This window comes from Colletotrichum abscissum (genome assembly GCF_030869225.1).
Source record: "Colletotrichum abscissum strain IMI 504890 chromosome Unknown Scaffold_79.1, whole genome shotgun sequence".
NCBI classification, from domain to species: Eukaryota; Fungi; Ascomycota; class Sordariomycetes; order Glomerellales; family Glomerellaceae; genus Colletotrichum; species Colletotrichum abscissum.
Genome location: NW_026850524.1, coordinates 53,120 through 75,857, shown reverse-complemented (window position 1 = coordinate 75,857; position 22,738 = coordinate 53,120). Strand labels below are relative to the sequence as shown.

Genomic DNA, 22,738 nt, shown 5'->3' with positions numbered 1-22,738 from the left:
ACTTATACGGACTACGCTTGCGTTCCCTTCAAGGTTTATCCCCCAGGAAATAAGCCTGTTTGGGCAGGTGAATGGGTTAATTGGGTGGGGTAATATGAGGCAACGGTTCCATATCCTACAACTGGTTAGATCGATGTAACTCAGTTCTCATGTGTCAGAGGCTGAAGAGGGCTCACCAGATGCATAAGTAGCAACAACTGCACCGACTCCCACCAACTCAGTAGACATCTATAGCTTGATTCCACAACCTCTTCCTTTAGCTACCTCTCATCACTCAACGTGTCATCTCCTACCCTCACACACACACCAAGTTCCCCTCCAAAAAAGTGAAGAAAAGATCCTCACCCCGGACCCGACTTGCTTCAACATGTTTTCTCGACTCTCCAAAACCGACAGCACCAAGCCTCTAATCAACAACGACCCCGCAAGCGAGTCTCAACCCAGCCCCGCGCCAAAGAAATCTCTCTACCGCAGATTCCAAGACTCCAAAAGAGGAGAAATCTCAGACGCCGACGTCCAAAAGTACACCGGCATGAGCAAAGACACCCTGGACGGGTGGGCGGCCGACCGTCCCGGCGTGGGCGGGAACAGGGCGGCGGGGAGCATCACGGCCGGCAGCCCGTCGGGCCTGGGTGGTATGATGGCCGAGACCGGGTACGGCGGCTGGGGTACGGACGCGAACGGGACGCCAAAGTTTCCACCCGCGACAAGGTCTGCGGATCAAGAGTCCGGCGGTGCGGCGGGTGGGGTTGCGAATAAGAATTGAGATGTAAGCCCGAAATAATTGGACAGATATGGAGGCTTGCAATAGGAAGGGCCACGAAGCTCCAGCTCGCAGTCTCCTACCATCTCTCAACGCAATCCACCACGACGCCATATACACTTCAGCTGCTGTTCATATCCTCTCCTCATACCCTCGCCTCGGAAAAGGTAGACCATGGTCAAAACCTCTCCTAGACGTATAAACGAGGTGCTGGTTCACCGCTCTATCCATCCACTCATCGTGAGCCACCTCAACTCACTCTTAGCAGGTACCTCACTGATCGCACCTTCTCCCTGAACACACAATAATCCCATATATACCACCTCACCTCCATTCCCGTCACCAGCCAGCAGGCGCCTCCTCGGGGGTCAGGTCAAAGCTGGCTGGTTGGTGGAGTGGTTGAAGTCCACGAACAGCCTACTCGGTGAAGGCTCAGAGGTCCCGTGTTCGAGTCCCAGCATGAGCACCAGAGATGTAGTCCCCATTCGCCACCGGGGGGGTGAACTCTTTTTTTTTTTTAAATTTTTTTTAGCATTCCTGATAGTTCGAACGAAGAGTTTACTTTACCCATGGTTGGGTGGGCATGCACTAATCTGGGAGCTCGAGGTGATGAAAACCTATCTCAGACTACCTGGACAGTCCGTCACATCAATCAGTGGGATGTTACTTTATGCAATTGTGGTTGGTTGTTTGGTCTATGTATAAGCCGCTCACCACTCTCATTCGGCTTTCCCCCTCTCAAGATGTCTTGCTAGTCTGTCGTGCCTACCAGCAAGCCTCATCACGCCTTAGGCCTACTCGGACCATTGATTTTGTGATACCATCCTGCCTGCAACCAACACTCGCTCGTCTTAGATGTTGAGCAGCTACATAACTCTCAGTTGCGTGCTTCGTGCAAAAGCTACCACCACTTGAAGTGTTATCAACGTCCTCAACTTGCGACTCGTCATTTCCAGCCACTCTTATTTCCAGTTGTTCAATCCCGCCCAAGGATCACTGTTCTGCTGAGGCTGAGCTGACCGTGGGTGCGCACTAGAAGGGTAGGCACTTTGTGGGTTTTGCTGCGGATAGTTTTGTTGTTGCTGTTGCTGCTGTTGGTAATCCTGCTGGCCGTAGAAAGTCTGCTGAGGGCCCAATGGTGGAGGACCAGGAGGCGGAGGCGGCGGAACGAACCCGGCAGGCATTTGTTGCTGTTGTTGCTGTGGGTTAGGGAAACTGCCGTACTGCTGGTTCTGATTGAATGAGGTCTGCGTTGGCGGGGGCGAAGCCGGGCCTCGCAAGACAGTTGGGCCAAAAGTGGACTGGTGGGGAGGCGGTGATGTTGGGCCGGGAGTGCGGCCGTACTGACTCGGATTGTATGCTGGCTGGCCGTATGTATTCGCCGGCTGAGGCGTGTAAGATTGCGAGGTGGGAGGGGCGGCGAAGCTCGGGTATTGCTGCTGGTTCGGAGGCGGAGACTGAGGGACTTGGTACTGACCCGAAAAGTTGGTCTGGGGGTATCGCGGAGTCGAGTTGTTGGCGAAGTTCAAAGGCGACGGCGTTGGCCGATTCGAGGCGGGCTTGGGTGACGACACAGGAGGCTCCATGGACATACGCTCCATCAAACCCCTCAGACGCTCGCGCTCCAGCTCAGCATGTGCGTCTTTACGAGTCGACCGCTCCTGCTCAATGCTGTTGAGGAGTTGAGCCCCCTCAGACCGCCTGTTGTTGACGAACGTATCGACGTTCTTCTCAAGGCTTTGTACAGTCTCCTTCATCTCAGCATACCAAGTCTTGGCACCTTGAAGACCAGCCTCCAGGTCGAGGAACTCCTGATACGCCCGCTTGTACTTGTTCATGACCGATGTCCTTTGGCGTTGCACTGTCTCGTACTTGCTCTGCTCCGAACGGACCCGCTTGTCCTGCAGCAGTGTGTTGAAGCTGGTTGTCAAGTCCTTCATCAAGGCGGACTGCTTGTGATTTGCCTGTAGCAATCTGTTCTGGTATGGCCGGAACTTTTCCAACTCTGACTGGAAGAGTTGGTTCTCGTAATTGGTTATTGACTTTTTGTTCAAAATCAGAATTTCCGAGATGTCGTCGTTGTGAACCTACGGATTTTAGTGCATTGTTCGGCTTTCTGCAAGGACTTCAATGAACAAACCTTTTCCTTGAGGTCTTTCAACACTTGATTGCGTTCTCTTTTGATCAGGTTCAACTTCTTCATGATCTCTTCCACTTTGTGGATTTGGTCAACGACACTCGGGCCCCCTTCGTCAAAGTCGACATCCAGCAGGTTTGGCTCGTTGCCCAAAGGACTCGTAACATTGCTCGATTTTCCGCGCACCTTGCTGACGGCATGTTGAAACAGGGACTCGATACTTCCGTGAGAGGCTGCCGCCCTCATCTCCTCGAATTCGACTTCATTTTGCCGTAATTTTGCCGCCAGTTGATTGTCGCTTCTCGCTGCCTCTTCCAACGCTTCTCGGTAGTTCCTGATATCGCTTCGCAGAGTTGATGTTAATCTCGAACTCGGTTGCTGGGTCCATTCGTTCTCGTATTTGGATCGCATCTTCTCGCACACACTTTCTTCCATATCCAGTTGTTTCGTGTTCTTATCCAGTGTGTTCACAATGATATCCTTGTCGGATCTCAAGATATCGAAAATGGCGGCGGGATCTTCATGCCCCGCAACATCCTCACACCAAGTCCTGAACTCTTCATCTGGCATGATTTCTTGATCGACGCCACCTTTGAGAACCTGCAGAGCGCCGGGAAGTCTCAAGTAGTCCAGACTTGCTGCCATTTCGCTGTTCGCCGTGTCCACTCGTTCCGTCTCAGCTCTGATCAATTTGGCCTTCTCCTCATCGTAAAGACTGGCCGATTCCGTCACAGCCAGGGGCACAATCTTGGAGAAAAGGTCGGGTCCAGTAATGCGCTGGATATCTTGGCCGGCGTAGAGCTCGCTGACAGGGATTGGTTTTGACGCAGGAAGCTTCGGGACGGGTGGAAGACTGGCCTCCGCGGGTACGGTTTGATGGTAGATGAAATCGTTATCCTTGCTGAACTCTTTGAGTTTGTCCTGAACAGTCGACAAGTGCCGTTTACTAAACTCGACCAAAAGCCCACCAGTCTCGGCGCTGAGGTTCGAGCTCGGGGGTACTGAGCTTGGGAAATTGGCAGCGATGCGGCTTGCCTCCTTGCCCTGGGTTTCTGCAGCTTGAAGTCTCGCGACAGCAGTTCCATGCTGACCAGCTTCGTCATCGGCGAGGGCCTGGTAGTACTGCGACATGGAGCTCAGGAGGTTGAATTTGACCTAAGTCTGTTAGCAGAGCCACAGCACATGGTTGTAAACCACCCCTGATGGGAGTCCCGAGACACTGTGCTAGCAATCCTTACCTGAACCATGAGAAGCCAGACTTTCTCAAATATGGCCCTATTGAAGTTGTCCTGGACACCCTCAACAGCTTGCCCGTACAAGTACGCTGCCTGGCTGGAGAGCTTGGCTAGCAAGGCCACCTTTTTCTGATCCGCTACTTGCTTCTCTAGGAAAACCTCTTGAGCCTGTGCCAACATGATTGAAATGAGAGTTTTGACGGTTTCGCGGCTAAGGTCGGACGAAGGTGCGTGGAGAAAGTTCTCGTTGATGTAAGTGAACATGCCGGCGGAGGCTTGAAAAGAGTGGTACGCGGCCTTGAGGCCTGACTCCTCGGATCTTGTTTGATGGGCGGCGTGACACGATAGGACGGCGGAGATGTTGAATATTATGGAAGCCTTTTCGAAGGCGAGCGAATATTGGGCCGTCGATTTATGTGTAAAGGCGTCAAACCTGCAAAACACTAGGGGTCAGAATGGTCTAAGGGCGCGTTGGGCCGCGAGACGCAGCAGGGGCAGCGGAAGAGATACCAGGTGAAGGAGATCTTGATGTGTTGCTCATCGACAGGAAAGCGCAAGTCGAGAAGCTCGAGCTGGCCGTAGTATCTGTAGAGCATATCGCGACCGGAGGTGCTGTCCTTGCCGGCGCCCCTCACGTCCTGTCGCAGACGATTGAGGGTGGCGCACTCCTCGGCATAGCGTTCAGGATCATCGCCGTATGTATCTCTGATGTAGTCCTTCAGGGGAGTGACCCAGTCGATTTCGTTTGTGGCCTTGAGAGGCGAGGAGATCATGGGCGACTGCGTCATTTTGAAAGAGGGCGACGAGGCCAGCTCCGGAGACGAGGTTTCGGCCCGGAGGAATCGCGGGGATGTCGCGGGGGACAGTGAATCGCAGTCGGAGGGGTGGTTTGCTGTGATGGGTAGCCTCGTTCAGATGTCTTGATGATTGGGTGGCATACGGGGCCTCTTTAGAGGTGGCCTTGGGAAGAAAAAGCGACGGGCTGGAGGTGGACGGATGCAGCTCTCCGGTCAGGTCGCTGGGCAGGTTGCTGGTTGCTGTCTGTCTTGCCGTGGCGGGCGGAGTGCGGGGTGGGGGCGGGCAGCGACGATTGAAGGAGCCCAGAATGGTAGCAGCTTGGTCGGGGGCAGTTGAGAGTCAGTGCACCCAAGCTCAATCGTGAGTACGTACTTCCGACCCTCTGTCGACCTGATACCGGTAGGTACCTACCTAGTAAGTCAGGCCAGGTCAGGTACCCGACAAGAGTAGGTAGTGCATATACCTTACGTATGCTCGGTTGCTGATGGGCAGAGAGGCAGACCCGGTTTGTGGTGCCGCTGGCTGCTGGTTGACGGAGAAGGATGCCCGCCGTAGTCGGGTAGTTGCTCTCTGCGGCGCTGATGGCGCTGGCTGTGGTCGGGTGGGTTGCTGTTCTGCGGCCGGCCTTAAGTTTTGGTGCCTGTTCAAGATGAGGTGCAGATTGACTGGAGGGTGTTGGTGTGGTAGTACGAAGGCTGGCAACAAATTGTCTTGTAAAGGCGGCAACAATATCGTTGTTTTCCTCTTTCTTTGTTTCTTTCTTTTCGCCTCCCTGGCTATTGCTTGCGAAGGAATGTACCAGACTCGTGTTCCTGTGAGGTCATAATGCTGGGGGACCTGGCGAGATGAGGGACTGTCGGTAATTTAGACAGAGGGCCTAAAGAGGAGCTTCTTGGGAAGGGCGGGGCAGCTTTCGTCTTGCCCGAGATGGCTCGGCGTCGTCAGGCGTCTCGTTTTCGTCTTCAAACACCTAATCACCCCAGGTTGCGCCTTTGGCGGTGGCGGTTCCGGACTGTTGGTGATATATGCTTGGTTGACGAAGCGCCCAGGCCTCGGAGGTTGGAGACAAGCAAAAGTCTGCGCCGTCTTTATTCGTCGCCGTAGTCTTGTTGCACTGCTCGGCTTAGCCTCGTGTGAGTGGTGTTGACGTTGGCGCATAACGTGTACCTCACGAATACTGGGAGAAGATGCGTTGGGCTGTCTTACGTAGCCGCCAGGCAGTGAGAATTGTCCACCACGAGCCGGGGATGTTCCTGGCTTTTTGGCGGGGGGCCTAGACGAGGGTACGAAACTGTCCGTCGCACTTGACTCACAAGTGAACTGTGAAGATTCCAGGTTCCTCTTTCGTGACTTTTCTTTAGGCAACTTCTCACACTTCCGTTGCTTCAATCCAAGTGACGACACCTACGCAGGGCGAATAGTGGCAGCTCCCAATGATCCGTCAGTCCACCAGACATTTCAGCCGTAGCCAGGCGCCCTCAACCGACTCTCGATCGGGCATCTATCTACATCTAGCTAAACGCGCCTATCCCGACTCTCTGGTGCCAATATCACAAAGTAACATCAACACGATGAGACCTCAAATCTACTTGAGGTCCGGGTCCCAATCACCTCACAGTTGATCAGGTTACCTCGCCTATCGCGTCGACATGCCCAAATGGCCTATCCCTCATCTCTGGCGGGATCACAGTGAGACGTTGCCCAATGCAACTCTCCTCCGTCTCTCGCATGCGGCCTCACTCCACCCCCCATAGTCTGCTCCGAGCAGCTCGACCCAGCTAGCTTTGGCATGGCTGTCTCGTGATATCCATGTGGTTCCGTTCAGTTCCACCTTGGCCAGACCGCACCTTCTGCTCATCACGGTCCCATCGCTGCTTACATGTACGTTCCGACTCTGCTGCATGTCAGCAATTCTCTTCTTTACCGACAGAGATGACTTGACTATTACAAGTGGGCGGAACGAATTCACCCACACTTCTTTATCTCAACCGAACAGGAACCTGAAAATGCGCTACAGATACTCGACGGAAGAGAAAGTAGCTTGACCATCAACGATGCTATGCCCCTTCAATATCAGGAGAGTCCATCCGCAATCCCACTAACACCTACATACAGGCACACTTGATCCAAACTTCGACAACCCACGCTTCCGCAACCACATTGGCCCCGACCTTCATGCAGGTGACGGGCCACCCAATACCCGGACCTCTAGCTACCCCTCCACCCGGTCCTCCCATTGGTCGCCGGCGGCCGGCGCTTCGTGGTCCCACTTTCAGGGACCCGAGCCAGGACCAGGTGCCAGGCCCGAACGGCCCGCTCCTTGCAAGGATCCCCGTCTTTCCATTCCTTTGTGGCATTTCTCCCGTTGCTTTCAGTTTCCTGGTGCGCGGCAAAACGCCGTTTCTGCGGCCGGAACCAACCAGCCAGACCCTGAATGCTAAGTGAGCATCACGGCGCTCACATGAATTCTATGCGTCTCATCGTCTAGATCTCTAAGCGCCCCGCGTCACAACAAGGCGACCTTCTCGGATTCCCCATCTCTCCGGCCGCAATTCACTCCTGCGAACGTAGTTGAGAAAGAAGTTGTTGAATATTGTCTTCATTGATTGGGTGTGGTCCTTTGTAAATAATCTGAGGTGAGTGGCCTCCGCGGGGAGCTGGCTTATCCTTCTTTCCTCCCCTCCTCTCCCCTCCTCCCATCTCTTCTCTCTCTCCTATGGTCTATACTACAGTGTACACTTTTTTCTTAGTCATGTGAATAATACAATCGAGTAAAGCAATGAGGCTTCCTCCATAAACCAAACAAAAATGGGCTGGCAATCTCCTTCCCCCCTTCTGAAGGTCGGGGGCACAAAGAAGCCAGAAACCCAGGGGAAAAAAAACCTTGTTAAACACCTGCCATGCAAGATCCTCCAACACTTTTCCGCTTTTTCTATAAGTTCGCGTCTACACCCGCCAAGGCCCGCGCAAGGAGGCCCGAGATATGGTACAAGGACGGAGGACATTAAAGACACCCTCTGACTCACGGCGAGCCGCCAAGAGCTCAAGAGTCCTTCTTGGACTCGTCCTTCTTCTCGTCCGTCTTCTTATCCGTTGGTGCCGCACCGTCCTCACCAGGCTTCTGGTGAGCCGGGTGGTTCGTCAGGGTGTGCCACATGGACTTGAGGAAGCCCTCGTTCTTGTGAGTCTCAGAGTCATCAGGGGATGCTGGCTGGGTTCTACTTTCGGGAATTAGTACAAACCGGTGTCGAGGTATCCTAACGTCAGGATAGTGTGAGGCAGAGAGGAAAGAAGAGGAGGGAAAGCCCGGCGTCGGCTGGCTCGCTCGTTCGTGTTCTCGCGCAGGGAAAAAGGACTCACCCCTGGGGAGTGACGTTCATAATCTTCCGCGCCGTCTTGTCTCCCATCTCGTTCGCCAGCATCTCCACCAGCGTACGCTGGTTCGCGCTCAGGTACTTTGGCATATTCACCCGGAACTCCACCTTGAGGTCGCCGGAGCCGCCCCGCCTGCCGTTGAGCTTCTTCATGCCCATGCCCGACAGCGTCAGCTTGTCGCCCGTGTTGGTGCCCGTGGCCACCTTGACGTTGACCTGCCCGTCGAGCGTCGGCACCGTGACCTCGCCGCCGAGCATCGCCGTCGTGATGGGGATGCTGGCCGTGTACAGGATATCCGACCCGGCCCTGCGGAACTTGGGGTCCGTCGCGACGCGCACAAAGACGTAGAGGTCGCCCTTTTGCGTCCGCATGCCCGCCTCGGCGTTCTTGCCCGTCACGGGCGCGTCGCCCGCGCCGTCGACGCGCAGACGCATCCCGTCCTCGATGCCCGCGGGGATGTCGACCGTGATGGTCTTGCGCTCCCTCACGACGCCGTTGCCCGCGCACGACCTGCACTCCGACCCCCGGGGGATCGTCGTGCCCGTGCCGCCGCAGCCGCCGCACGTCGACGCCATCTGGAACCCGCCGTTCATGAAGTGCACCCGCGTGCCCGTCCCGTTGCACGACTTGCACGCCGACCGCTTGGTGCCCTGCTTGAGCCCGCTGCCCGTGCACGTCCCGCACTCCGTCAGGGGCGTCACCGTGATGGTCTTGCTCGTTCCCTTGGCCGCCTCCATGAAGGATATGCTCGACTGCACCTCAATGTTGTCGCCCACCAGGATCTCCTGCTGGAACGGGTTCCGTCCGCCTCCTCCGCCGCCGCCGCGGCGTCCGAAGCCCTGGCCGCCCGTGAACGCGGAGAAGATGTCGTCAAAGTTGAAGCCGCCGGCGCCGCCGAACCCGCCCTGTCCTCCGAACCCGCCGCCGAATGGGTTTCCAGCGCCTCCGAACGGGTCGCCGCCGCCGCCGCTGGGGTCGAAGCCGGCAGCGCCGTACTGGTCGAATTGCTGCTTCTTCTTGGGGTCGGACAGGATTTCGTATGCGCTCTGGATCTCGCCAAACTTCTCCTTGGCTCCGGCATCTTTGTTGGTGTCGGGATGGTATTTCTTCGCTAGGCCGTAGTATGCCTTCTTGATGTCGCCCGCAGATGCTGATTTGTCAACACCCAGGGTCTTGTAGGGGTCGCTCGGTGCGAGGTTGGTGGATGTCGCATGAAATGCCTTGAAAGGTAAACACTCAGCAAGCTGCCTAGACACTTTAGCAAGCGATATTCACTTACACGTTTGGATGAGGGAGCTTGAGATGTCACCCGGGAAGCTAGAGGCTTCGTGGGTCTAACGGTACAAGTGACGGTGTGGATTTGGGCGCGTTTGCAGACCGAATCCTTGAGCTTGGATTGCCTGGAAATACGGCTGGACAGCAGACGGCCCGGTGCCACTGCCTTGGTGAGAATGCTTGCATTCATTGTGAAGCTTGTCGATTCATCTGAAGCAGTATGTCGTAGATTTTAGGGGGTTAAATTGGCCCGGGGATGCGGAAAAAGCATCAACGTCCAAGTGGAACTCTCCCGCAAATTCTTTGCCCTTCGATGCCATTGCAAGACGGGATGATATCAACTTTTTTTTTTGGCCCGATGCTAAGCCGAAAGTCGGTGATTGCCTCAGGCACCTGCAGCAAGAAAGGCGCGGGTGAGTGCAGGGGGACCGGGGGTAATTTGGATAGGTAAAATGGGGACAACTGCTGCACCTCAAGCTTCACGTCAGCAATTTGGGATGGCTTTAAGTGGCTCGCGAACAGGCCCCACAGCCCGCAGGTGGAAATTCGCGGCTACTTCTGGGGGATGCGTGTTGTGCGTGCATGAAAGCCTATGGTGCGCCGGGACTCGGAGGAGCAGCCGGGGGGAATTAAGGCGCCAATGTCAAGACTAAATGTAGATTTCTGAAGACTCTTCCGATCCAAAACTCCATATTCCATTACTGTAATAGATCATAACTATGTAAGAAAAAAATGAGATAAAGGGTCTAGCCTTTGTCGTCTATCGTCATGGGGGGTTTCCTGCCCACGGTGAGGTATCATTATGCAGTCCGAAATCGCCCAAATGGCCGGGCGTGGCTCTTTGCTCCGGTGACACACAAAGACGCCCGTCAACCAACTTCTTTCGATGCGTTTAATTCCCAAATAGTAGTCGTTCCGTCATTAAGGTCTTCAAGTGTCGTGCGATTTCGAATTCGCTCTTCTGTGGCGGTCGCCCTTGGTTATGGCCTGGCTCCTGACTTTGTGAATAAAGTCGACGATGACATCGTTTTCTTGTATGCCGACACCATTGAAGTGTTTCCGTACCGTCATCGCCAGTTGCTCTTTGCTCTGCCTTCTATTCTCCTTCTTCCGGGCCATCGTTGGGGAGTGTAGGCCAATGCCACCGGGTCGCGAAAGGACCAATTGACGGTACGAGCAAGAGAAGGAGGTAGGAGTGTTGAGGTGGTGTTCGCGACGGTACGCATGGAGTGTGTCTCGCTCAAAGGTTTTCCATTGAATCTGGAAAGGACAAAGTTAGCCGGCAGTTTTACAAGGCTGGGATGCCTGCGTGGGCATAGCGAGGTCGAAGGGGTGAGGTGTATTCCTACGCCAGGATTTTGGGCAGTCTCCTTGGCCGGAGCGGGAGCGTCAGCAGAAGCGTTGGCATTCGTGACTTCTCGCAATTGAGAGCCCGTCGAGCTAGCTACACGGCGAAGCTTGCCATTCGAGTGACTACCAGAACTAGACGTGTGCTTCTCTTTGGTGTTTGTGTTCTCGGACTTTGTGTCGTCGTGAGCGACCTTGGAAGATTTGGGTGCCATGACGGTAGTAGGGATGAAATAAGGATTTGCCGAGACCGTCGTAGCTGGTTTGGTACAGGCCGTAGGAAATGGAGGAGAGAGGCGTGCTCAGGTATCACATCGTACTCGAGAACGAAGACTGGGAAGAAATTGGTGAGGTGTGGTGAGGGGGGGAAGAGAGGCAGGGCCGGGGCGAGAGAGTGGCAGCGTGCGTGGATGCGTGGTGTGGGCGAGAAGGGGATTTTTTCTCACGTCATGGCACCAAACAGCCGGCGGTGCCTCTGTTGGTTGCTAGCAGGTTGCCCAGGGCCCTGCCTGCGTCCAGGAGCGAGCTGCGGGGCGGCCACTGGCGGCATGGCGGAATTCGGGGTCTGGCGCGAACTCTGAACAGCGAGCGCTGGACAGTTGGAGAGAGCACGAGAGGTTGTGCCTGGAAAAGTTGGGCCCCGTTGCTGGCGTCAATGTGGTGCGACATCGGTACGTACATACACAAAGTCGCTGCTCGAAATGCGATCCCCGACATTCTGCCTGCTTACCTAAGTTACTTACACCTGTCGGCTCCGGAGCAAATTTTCAGCTCCAGCCTAATTGGGATAGCGCAATGGTGGACCCTCCCTCGAGAGTGGAGGTTCCGTCGGCCCCTCACCTTTTTCCGCGCTCTCCAACTCCAGACGGCGGCTACCTATTCCCGTTGTCCAGTCCTTTCATTGAACACAACAGATCCTGCTATTTCAGACTCGTGGAAGCCAAATGCCCTTCACCAATGCATCCAATCTCGAGGCAATATCAGCAGCTGCGACTTAGAAGATATGTACACTGGAAGCAATGCGTGCCACCGGCCAGTAAACAACACACGGGCTCCGATTGGCAACTTGCCAATCCAGGCAGGGGCAGTAAATCAAGCTTTCGATTGGGAAAGCTTCCGTCCGCCGCAAATCAAAATCACAGAACGCAGTACTTATTCAGCAGAGCTTGAAAATTGAAGGATGTTGTGCGCCCAAGGATTGACGTCTGCTTGCACGGGACAATCCCCTCTCACCAACTCAACCCCAATTTCCCCACATTGAGGGAGGACGACTCTTGGCTGCACGAGCATATCGGCCACATCCGCGAGCACCAAGGGAGCTTCTCCTTCATTCTTGGCCTCCTGATCTAGCCAGGGCATCTCAAGACCTTCAGGGCTCCCGGCCATACAGATACCCGAGCCAACATACGGCCCGCGAGATTTGCCCGACACGACTGTGTCTGGGTTTCTATCCCCCACGCTGTACGAAACACTAGGTGTGGCTGGCCCAGTAGCTTGGGTTGCCATCTCGCACGTAATTGAATCTATACACACGAGGGTCATCCCGCGTCGAGACGCAGGTGGACCAAGAGACCCCCAAACTTTCTTTCGACGCCAGACTTGAGAGCCCCACGGCGTGCTATCTGCTCTATTCCTCAACTAATATCGAAACTAACTACGAAGTACGCAGGTCAGACATGAGGGAATATCGTCTGCTTTGAGGCCTCAAAATTTCGTCTATTCATTTGACTGACGCCATGGTCCTGCCAAAGGCCGCGAGAAGGGGGGCTGGCTACCCAAACGATGCATGATCGGGCATCCTCAATCGAACGCGCATCAGCCTGTGGATTGGTCAGGTGTTAAACCTGGCCACGGCTCCAATCCGTAAGGACATGCGCAAGTGGCACGCCTTCGATGAGAGACCTGAACCCTCACGACCTTTTGCCCGCCGTAGGCGCCACAAATACCTACCAATGATATTCATCCGAAAAGAAGAGTTGATGGCATGACCATACAAATCGTCCAAGGAACCGCAACTCCAAGACCAACACGAAAGCCATCAACTTTGCTGCCAGTTCGATATACTTCCGAACTGTGGCTTGCCAGGGAGATCATTTAGCTGTTACCCTCACCCTTGCTGGCCCACGGCCAGCTTGCGAAGGAGCCCATGTCCCTGCTCAAGTTCACCGTGAGTGGAGCCGACTGTCTGTGGTTTTCCTCCAACAGGCGCTGACCGACGATCAGCTAAATATCCCTGCACCCACCTCCACCACAACTTTTCGCGAGTCGCCTCGGCCCTAGGCTGCAGAGTACAGTTAAAGATGACGGCTACGGAGTATTATCGACATCATCTAGTTGGCAACTTGAACGCCAAATTGCCTTGGACTCATTCTCTTCCGGAGATTCCATAATCCATGTCAGGTGGCATCATACCCTGCCTGGAGAGAGGCGATTCGAAATGCAGCTGGGTCGTCGCCATTTCAAATGAGTTGTATGGCTGCGTGACAACCAGCGGGAAAAGAAAAAGCGTCCTGCGCAGCTACGAAGCACAATTGCGGTGCAGGGTACCAGGGTAGCGAGTCCGAAGATCCATCGTTTCCGAGTCGAACAGCTATTCCCAACCCGTAACCGCTAATCTGTTGACCGAAGCAATGCGACTTGAGCCCATTTGACTGCCGGCATCGATGGAAGACGGGCGTGGATAGCTGCCCACGAGCAGATTTGGAGTGCCAGTGTCCCGACCAAGAAGGGTCGTGTGCTGCCTTTCCGATTTCAGGGTCTATACCATATTGGGAACCCATTACGAGATGAGAAGAGCCAAGGTATGAAGAGTGCATCAACGGGGGTGGCCGAAGTACCGGCTGAGACTCCGGAAATACTCTTTTGAACGTATCCGTCTGCTTCGATATTGAGACTATGCCGACTTGGAAGATTCACCCACGCCCCACCCGAGAATGCGGTATTTGTTCCTGATGTGCCTCACGCATCTCAGCCTCAGAGCGTGGGGTTGATGACTGGCACAAGATCGACAACGACATGGCATCCGCCTTTGGGTGAATTCGTACGCGTATGATGGGCGGCTAGCTTGGAGTACCACAACATGGCCGTTTCCGAGCTTAATCAGTGAGTGCTGCAGCTTCGGTTTGATAGCGACAACTTAGACGCGATAGCCGGGCAGTTTGGTAGGTCTGGTGCGACCTGCCACGAGAATAACCACGTGTGGGATTAACGGTGACAGGTGATTGACAGGCAATTTGCAGCAAATTTGTGCTGGTTTTGTGGCGCAACCCTGCCTCTTTTCTGCGTCTTGCTCAACGCTCAGGGTGTACTACGTACTTCTCTCACATTGTCTCACTTTCTGTCAACACAACACCACCCTCGAGGGGAGCAATCTTGCAGCTCTTAGCACCATTGACGCCGAGGTACCACAGAGCGGCAAAGGGTCATGAAGCAAATTACGTGGACAATTGCCCTAATGAGAACGGTCTCGGTGGGAGTTTTGACAGTGTCGTCCGTGGGTAGCTAACCGTCAAATAACGCAGATGCTGGTTGGCAAAGGCTGGCAGCAATAACCCCCAAAGAGAAGCTCGAGAAGTCTTAGGCTACACTGGCGGCCGATCCACGCAACCATGTCGATAGGCCGGGGTAGGGCGCCCCAGAAGGGTGAAGTCCACCGTCCAAGCTCCAGACCGCGCCCATCCCCACACGTCTCGTCTTCTTCAAGTGAGCTACTGAGGGGACTCGAGTCTCACACCGGCCATCCCTGCAGAAGCTAGCCACGCCAGTCACGGACGGCATGGGCATGCTTGTCGTAAGGCGAGCGAGGAGAACTCGGGGGATCTTTGGGGGTCTTTAGACGGGGACCCTCTAGCTCGAAGGGACCAGTCTGTGTTTGCTGTGCTCATCCAGTTGACGGTCGTACGACGACAGAGACCACCACCTGGAAATGTCATGAGAGCACCCTCTCAGCTTGACTGACCCGCTCCATTGCCTCGCTACTCGGAACCATGTGGAGCTATTGTGAGAGCAAAACGTCACTGATTCTTCCTTCACCTTGGCTCAACATGGCGGCTTGCCGACCGATATCCGTCGACTAAAAAAGATGAGGCGAGCGATGTGATGAGTTGGGGGGTTCCTGACCCGATATACTTACGGCTTAGTCTTCTTATTATCCACGCCAACCAGATCGATCTCGGCTCCCTCACGGTAGAAAAAAAAAAGCAGGTCGGAAGTGTCCGGTTTCCCACCCGGCGAAACGCATTCATGGATTGCAACCAGACCCAGCGGTGGCCGGCAGTCTTGAGCATGTTCAGTTACATTTTCCTCGGCTACGACTATAGCGACGGCTGTTGGAGCGGGATTTTGCGGCCAACCAGGCTTCTGGGCTCATTGCTCTTTTCCTACCTCTCTCTCCGTGTACCTATCTCTCTCCGTGTACCTATACAGAGGAAATGTAGGGAGCATGGTGCGGCTGCCTCGGACGGATACCGCACGCTTTTCTTCCATGAGGGTAAATGACGAGGCGCAGGAACGCACATGCACAGGTGGTCACTTGTCAACTTTTATTTTGTCGGGTTCTCGCGAACGGTACCGAAGACCAGGCGGATACCCCCTTCTGCTTACACGACCTGTTGCCCTTGTTCAAGTTCCGATATTGCCCTGCAGCACACTTTCAGAGATGGTCGTTCCCTCGGCGCGTCTATCCTGCCAGAGGCGAGGTACCATGGCAATTATTACATGTACGGATATACGATAGTAGTGCCCGGCCGCATCATCTTTCCAGTTTCCCCCTCCCCCCTCTCCGAGTGCACCCTCAAAGACCATTCGGTAGACTGTGCCAAGGAAGGGTCTCAAAAGGGGAGTCACCCAAAGTCAAGGAGCATTCCAACCGCAACATGACATGTTCATAATTACTTACATGTATGTACTCTACGGATACTCTATGTGACTATGTACGGAGTCACGGAGTATACTGCGCAGGAAGGCGCACTAATGAAGGACCCCTCCTCCATGGCGTGGCCCACCACACCTTTTTTTTTTCGCATGCTACGGCTCTACCGTGTAGGTACTGCGGTATGTGTGCTCTTGTGGGAGTGCACAGCTTAGTAGCTGCTTGGTCAAGGGCATCTTTCTGCGTTCTGCGCATCGCATCGCATCACATCGCATCGCTGGCGGGCCTCACACCTTGGCTACACCCTGGGTTCACCGATGATGGCCAGGTTTGTCTGGAAGGGTGGAGGGGGGGGGGGAAGGGGGGGCACGGGGGGTGGAAGAGAGAACCCGCACACTCTTGCCTGCCTGGCTGCCCTGCCCTGCCCTGCACTGCACAGAATGGAAGCAGAGGGAGAGGGGGAAGCTTACCTTACCTTGGATGCTTGGAGAATCGAGAGGCAAGACTGACGAGAAGGGGGAGTGGGAGTGGGAGGTGGCATAAGACCCCCCACACTCCCACTCTGCGCTCTCGATCCATCTGCCCAGATGGTCAAACGCTTCTTTTTTTGTTTTTCCAATTCAACCCACTTCCCCAGGACTTTGCCGCCATTGCTGCGTACGAAGTATCCATACGGAGTAAACTACTAACACGGTGGACCAGCATCAGCACCAAGCACCAAGCACCAAGCACAAACACCACCCACTCACCACCATCCACTCCATTCGACACCTCCACAAGGCCCGAATCTTCAGCGGCAGCAAACATCTTTCTTTCTGCCCTGCCATCCGAGCTTCGAGAAGAAAGACGACATTGTTTCCTGCCTTTCCGTGCCGCCCCCATCTCTCTCTCTCGCGCGCGCACTCTCTCTGCCTGTCTCGACATTAGCAACACAAACGCCAGTGTCTGCGCTTCGCGTCCCGTCCAACTACCATCACCCCTTGTTTGGCTTTGCGTTGCACTGCACTGCCGTTCACTGTCCAGCGGGAGCCCTTGCGTCCATCAACTTGGCGAGGTGAAATCTTCTTCAGGTAGGACATTCCAATCCATTCTGTCTGTCTCGTTCTCCCTCTCTCTATTCATATGTCTCTCCATCATCCGTCGCCTCTTTCCCGCCCTCCATATTTCCTTCTGTTCTCTTCCCGTTCCTTACCATGTCTCCCGGCATTTCGAATCCAACCCCCCGGGGATTTGAGAGACAATCCCACCTGGTACCCGCCAGACATGCCGCCGTGGACCAGGAACGACAATTTGCCACGTCCACGTCTACCTACGTCCATTCAGCTTCCAGTGCCGGAGACCGTACATTGCTTAGGACCACGAATCGAGCTTAACACGGATTACTCGGGACGATGATGCCTCAGCCGGATGACATGCGACCAAGCTCCATCGGCTACTATGGCAGCCGCAGCTACTGCTGTAGTTGTCACAAGCGCTGAACACCGATCCATCTGCCCAGCGGCGCTCCCCGACGTGCAATCGGTCGCCGCTTTCCTTGAGTTTGAGGTACCTACCTTAACCTCAGGTTAGCTGGGGAATGCCACTGACGGACAGCAACGGTTCGCTTCGGTTTACTTCGCACTCAAGGGACCACGCCGTTCGGGGCCAATGTACCCCGAAGCTCCAGGTACCTGATCTTGCACTACAGCCACTACAGTCCACCTCCGCTTCCATCAGCAGATCCCGTACCCGGTACAACACCATGTCATCGTCCCGTCTCCCGCCATCCTTTCACTCAAGGTTCACTGTCTTGCTTCTTAGAGGCTGGACCGCCCCGGACGACAGCTTGTGCGACTGGAACGGCGGCGACGCCTCCCCCAGGAAATAGGGAGGGAGAGAGAGAGAGAGAGCACCAGAGAAAGATCTGAGGAACAGAGAGTCGATGGCGCCAGGCCCGGCTCATGGTTGTTACACGCCCACCCCCTAGGTCGCAACGCTATGGTCCATCTCTATCGCCCTTTTTAGTCCACATCTCCACAGCCCTTCGGCCCCGGTCCACTCCCATCCGCAACCTCCAACCTTGCCGTCTCTTATTTTGTTTTTTTGACACCCACCCCCTCCCCTCTCTTTCGCTCTGTCATGCAGTCCAGCGCTCGTCCATTTTACCGCAACAGGCGGCAGACCCGTCATTAATACTACCATCTCCACCGACATCCACCTGCTAACCATTCCCAGCTGCTTACCTTACCTTGCCTTGCCTGATCTCGCCTCAAGGGTCTCGGTACCTCAACTGAAGGAGCATCTCACTGTCCTCGAGGACTGCGCTCTCAACCGCGACTTTTCCCTCACGCATCGCACTCTACCTTCTTGCCACGCTGTTGCCGCTGCCGTTACCTCTACTGGCCGGTGTTACTTCCTCCCCGTCATGTTTTGAAAATCCTCTCCAATTGGCTTTGGAGAGGCCAACCTAGAAAACTCGAGTGCGATTTTGCGCACGCAGCTTGTATAGTACGAAAACTGAAGAACACGAGACGTCCAGCACCACTGATTCAACTGGACCGACAAAGTCGCGCCACTTGACAACGAAGAGTTTCTACCGCCCCCCGTAGGCTTCGCAAAACAACATCTCAAGTACCACCGTTGCGACAATAAACTTTGAGCGCAACGAAGCTGGTGTCTCCAAGTCTTGGTCCGTCACATCGTAACAGGACCCGCGCCGCCAACAACCTCGGATTTTCCGACGCCTATCTCACGAAGCTGCCGTCTGAAAAACCATGACTTCTGTTTTACCCGCACATCCAGCTAGCTTCAAATCCCCAACCTCGCTGCCCTCTGCTGGGCCTGCGACAATGGCGACAAATCACGAGCCGCGGACAAGTCCGCAGCATTTCATCAAGCAGGAACACGAAAGCGGTAGGGGAAGACTGCGGGAGGTCTCTGAAGACAAGGATGCCGACATCATGGACGATGATGGAGACGAAGGAAAAGCCGGCTCCTCCAACTCGGACGGTGGCCCTGCTAGAAAAAGACGGAGGAGTCGCAAAGGCTTGGACAAAAAGTTTGAATGTCCTCAGGAGGGCTGTGGAAAGAGCTACTCTAGAGCCGAGCACTTGTAGGTGGTGCCGTGTACAGTCCATGTCCCACAAAACTAACAACTCTTCAGATACCGTCACCAGCTCAACCACACGCCCAAGCAGATTTATGCTTGTGACTTTCCTGATTGTAGTCGCACTTTTGTTCGGCTTGATTTGTGTAACCGCCATAGAGACCGTCACACAGCCAAGGGGTCCGCCCTGAACCGAAAGGACTCGATGATGAGCCATATCTCCCCTACCACGGATCGCCCACCTTTCCCGCTGCCTGGGTCTGCTTCGCCCGAGATTAGTCGGCCGGGAACGGGCTTCGCCAATATGCGGCAAGCCCAAATGCAGTATCAGTCGCCCAAAGATGTATCTGGTAGCCCGTTCATTCAGGCAACTAACACCCCGCCGGGATACCCAATAGGTGTGCACCCTGGCGGGATGGACGGCTACATGCATCACGACAATGGGTACGGAGGCGTTCAGGCGCACCGCCCCCCGCAACAGTCCCCGAGCGGCCCAAGGCCGGTTGGACAGACGAACGGGTCTTACATGTCCCCGGTTGCCAATCCACACGGCTACCACACCCAGCCGCACAACACCCCTCAGTCTACACCATACACAACTCAGCAAAACTTTCCGCAATTCAATTTGCCGCCCTCCGACTTCTCCAACGGCGCGGGTAATGCACCCCGTGAAGGCCAAACATATGCGCCCACCACTTCGGCCGAGTACAGTGAGCAGGGTCACCCCCAGCAGTCAGGCGAGATGATGCTCCTTGATCAGATGTCTATGCCTGGGACGATCCCCGTTTTTGGGAGCGATAGCATCTTGAGTAAATCGCCATATGTGACGATCCCAGAAGATTTCGTTGCCTACCTCTTCAACACGCAACAAGGAGGGGAAGGCTCGCCCATGGGCCAGATGGTGGCTCCCGGGTATGTTAGCAAGTTGGTTTTGACCTTCGTTTAGCCACGAACTTCACTGACATTTTTTTGCAGCTACGGCGAGTACCAGAACCCCTATAGCGTCCCCTATGTGGGAACAGACGGCGTTCCTATGGGATACTTTCCCTCGGGGCCTCATCAAGTCATGGCTGTCAACAATCTGCTTGACCAGAATCTTCCAGAGGCCACAATCTCTGAGGAGAAGAGCCAAGAGATTTATGACTTCATCAACCAAAGGTTTCACGATAACGATGAGGCTCCGGCGATGCGACAACGTGAAAGCATTTTGGAGGGTGACCGCAGCGATGGCGATCACATGCTTAGCAAGCGGATGATGCAGGCTTACATCGGCTCGTACTGGGTTCATTTCAGTGACCAGATTCCTATCCTCCACAAGCCGACATTCTCGCCCGACCGTACGCCCAATCTGCTTCTTCTAGCAATGATGACAATTGGTGCGGCGTGCCTCGACAAAACACACGGCCAGAAGGTCACAAAGGCGGGTGCTCAGCTGTCCAACTTCCTAGCCTGGCACCTGAGATGGGAGATTTTCATGGACCCGAACTTTAGGCCGCCGGCAAAGCTGTGGCTGTTCCAGACACTTCTACTCCTCGAGCTGTACGAAAAGATGTACTCTACCAGAGAGCTGCACGAGCGAGCCCACATTCACCACGCAACCACAATCACCCTGATGCGCCGTGGAAGGTCTCTCATTGGCAAATCGTCTCTCGACTCGCCACCAAACCCTCGAGATGACAAGACAAACAGCTCACGCCATTCTTCAGCATCCGGCATGGCCCACACCGCAGACGAGTGGTGGAATCACTGGATCACTAACGAGTCGACACGACGAGCTGCGTTTGCTGCTTTTGTCATTGACTCCATCCATGCTACCATGTTTGGCCACTCTACGGTTATGGTCACGCACGAAATGAGGCTGCCTCTGCCCTGCGATGAGGCCTTGTGGAAAGCCACGAGTGGTGCGGAAGTTGGCAGAGTCGAGTCTAATCTACTGTCCAACGGTGTGAAACCCATCTCTTTTCTGGAGGGTCTCAAACGAACGCTCAGTGGTCAAGGCGTGCAGACCAATCCATTTGGTCGCATGGTCCTCATGGCCGGTCTTCTCAGCGTTAGTTGGCATATGAATCAAAGAGACCTTCAGGTCAACGTTCTTGGCGGTGGCGTGTCTCAGGCACTGGGCGGTAGAGACAAATGGCGGGGAACACTGACCAGGGCCTTTGATGCTTGGAAGGAAGATTTCGACAAGTCCCTCACAAGAACGGAGGGCTCTTCTGACCCATACCGCTACGACTCGGCGAAGAAGAATGACGCCAACGTCGTTTTCGAGAGCCGTACCGTGCTGCATCATCTTGCACATATGGCAATGCACGTTGACATTGTCGACTGTCAAATCTTTGCCAGGGCAAAGCGGCTTCTTGGGCGAGCTATTGGGCAGCAAGATCTCAATAGTGCTCAACGGAGAATGAAGGACATTTGGGCACCAACCGCCAAGGCTCGCGACGCAACCTTTTACGCTCTCAAGTTCATCAGCTCTGTTCTCATACCCGATGGCGGCCACGCACATCAGCCCAACGGCTTCAAGTACGATGAGCCGTACACTGCACGAGACGACGTACTCCTCAACAGGCCTTGGGTTCTATACTTTGCTGCCCTTGTTGTTTGGTGTTACGGATTCGCCCTGGAAGGTCCCTGCCCCAATGTTCCGCCCCCGACATCCAAGCAGGAACAGTTACGACAAATGCGCGAATATCTTTTGAAATATGGGAGCGCGTCCTCGCCAGACGAGCTCAAGGCCATGAAGGGCATCAACGAAAACACGGCTATGCTGCTCGTTCTCAAAGACTCATTCGAAACCACCCGCTGGGAGCTGTTGCATGAAGGCGCCAATCTGCTCAATAATTGTCTCCAGCTGAACGCTGGGGCTACCACGATGTAACTGGCGAGTAGCGAAATTACGACCAAACTGCATTCAAGCCATTCTAATTACGACTTACACATGGTAATGGCACGACTTATTGACGACTGGGGGGATTGACTTTGAAATATTATACCACTTCTTGCGATGACATGACACGAGGATGACGGCCCCAGACGATGAAGTCGAATAAATGGGAGCCAGCATGGACATTCAGCTTGCGCATTTTCTTTCCTTCTTGTGTGTTGTACTGTATCTATACCCCCATGATGCGCGCGTCTTACCACAGCGCGATGGATTCTTCGTGGCATTTCAGCATTAGCGCTGAGACGGAAAAAGTAGGGTCTCGGAGAGAGTACACTGATGAATATAATCTTGCCGGACCACATGCCAGGTTCCATTGCAATGTCTAATACATGTCGGCGCCATACCATTTCCAGGTCGCGGTAGACGACCTGCTGCCAAAAGAGAAAACCGACTTAGGTAAGGACGCGGAACGTGGGATGTCTGAGGGAATGGAAATCCCACCTATCCGAGAACATGTAGCTCGGGAATTGCCGGTGACTTTCTTTGCGTCGGAGAGGTGGCTCTGACGTTTCCTGATGCAAGCCCGGCGCTGTGAAAGAGAGCCGTCTGCCAAGGGAACGCCGGCGATATTGGCGAGTTGAAATTTTGTGGATCGTATGCTCCGCTTCCGTTTGCTTTGGACATTAGGCCTCCCGGGTCCGGAGCCGGGCGGGATCCACTTTCCGGCTCCGATGAGTGCGGGGCTAAGGCATGGACTCTGATAGCGCCTTTTGATCGTTGTCTTAGGTAAGTAAGGTAATTAGTGATCTTCTCTACCTTGCCTTACGTCATGATGACTTATACTGACTCCTGGTGACTCTTCTTGATAGGGCTCCATGGAGAGGGGTTTCTTGACGTTCCAGAGAATATGTGCTTTAGGGGACGGGACGGTCGGAAAACCGAGGAACTGCTGCGCTGCCAGAGAGGTAG

The 22,738-nt window shown here is 54.7% G+C and overlaps 7 protein-coding genes across 7 annotated transcripts; 3 read left to right on the top strand and 4 right to left on the bottom strand.

Annotated features, from left to right (window-relative positions):
* Positions 1–367: 367 nt before the first annotated feature.
* On the top strand, positions 368–766 carry CABS01_16022 (uncharacterized protein; the record flags this gene model as incomplete). Its single annotated transcript, XM_060549354.1, has 1 exon — positions 368–766. One exon carries the CDS (start codon positions 368–370, stop codon positions 764–766), a length of 399 nt encoding a protein of 132 aa, XP_060390742.1.
* A 959-nt stretch (positions 767–1,725) lies between these two features.
* CABS01_16021 (BRO1-like domain-containing protein) lies at positions 1,726–4,923 on the bottom strand (the record flags this gene model as incomplete). Its single annotated transcript, XM_060549353.1, has 4 exons — positions 1,726–2,850; positions 2,904–4,055; positions 4,139–4,568; positions 4,646–4,923. 4 exons carry the CDS (start codon positions 4,921–4,923, stop codon positions 1,726–1,728), a joined length of 2,985 nt encoding a protein of 994 aa, XP_060390741.1.
* Positions 4,924–7,108: 2,185 nt separating this feature from the next.
* CABS01_16020 (uncharacterized protein) lies at positions 7,109–7,378 on the top strand (the record flags this gene model as incomplete). The annotated part of the gene is made up of 1 exon (XM_060549352.1): positions 7,109–7,378. The coding sequence occupies one exon, from the start codon at positions 7,109–7,111 to the stop codon at positions 7,376–7,378; it is 270 nt and encodes an 89-aa protein (XP_060390740.1).
* A 598-nt stretch (positions 7,379–7,976) lies between these two features.
* CABS01_16019 (chaperone DnaJ) lies at positions 7,977–9,773 on the bottom strand (the record flags this gene model as incomplete). Its single annotated transcript, XM_060549351.1, has 3 exons — positions 7,977–8,151; positions 8,294–9,528; positions 9,588–9,773. 3 exons carry the CDS (start codon positions 9,771–9,773, stop codon positions 7,977–7,979), a joined length of 1,596 nt encoding a protein of 531 aa, XP_060390739.1.
* Positions 9,774–10,513: 740 nt separating this feature from the next.
* Positions 10,514–11,145, bottom strand: CABS01_16018 (uncharacterized protein; the record flags this gene model as incomplete). The annotated part of the gene is made up of 2 exons (XM_060549350.1): positions 10,514–10,843; positions 10,933–11,145. The coding sequence occupies 2 exons, from the start codon at positions 11,143–11,145 to the stop codon at positions 10,514–10,516; spliced, it is 543 nt and encodes a 180-aa protein (XP_060390738.1).
* A 5,788-nt stretch (positions 11,146–16,933) lies between these two features.
* Positions 16,934–17,119, bottom strand: CABS01_16017 (uncharacterized protein; the record flags this gene model as incomplete). Its single annotated transcript, XM_060549349.1, has 1 exon — positions 16,934–17,119. The coding sequence occupies one exon, from the start codon at positions 17,117–17,119 to the stop codon at positions 16,934–16,936; it is 186 nt and encodes a 61-aa protein (XP_060390737.1).
* A 1,509-nt stretch (positions 17,120–18,628) lies between these two features.
* CABS01_16016 (uncharacterized protein) lies at positions 18,629–21,763 on the top strand (the record flags this gene model as incomplete). Its single annotated transcript, XM_060549348.1, has 3 exons — positions 18,629–18,891; positions 18,943–19,797; positions 19,861–21,763. The coding sequence occupies 3 exons, from the start codon at positions 18,629–18,631 to the stop codon at positions 21,761–21,763; spliced, it is 3,021 nt and encodes a 1,006-aa protein (XP_060390736.1).
* Positions 21,764–22,738: the final 975 nt, after the last annotated feature.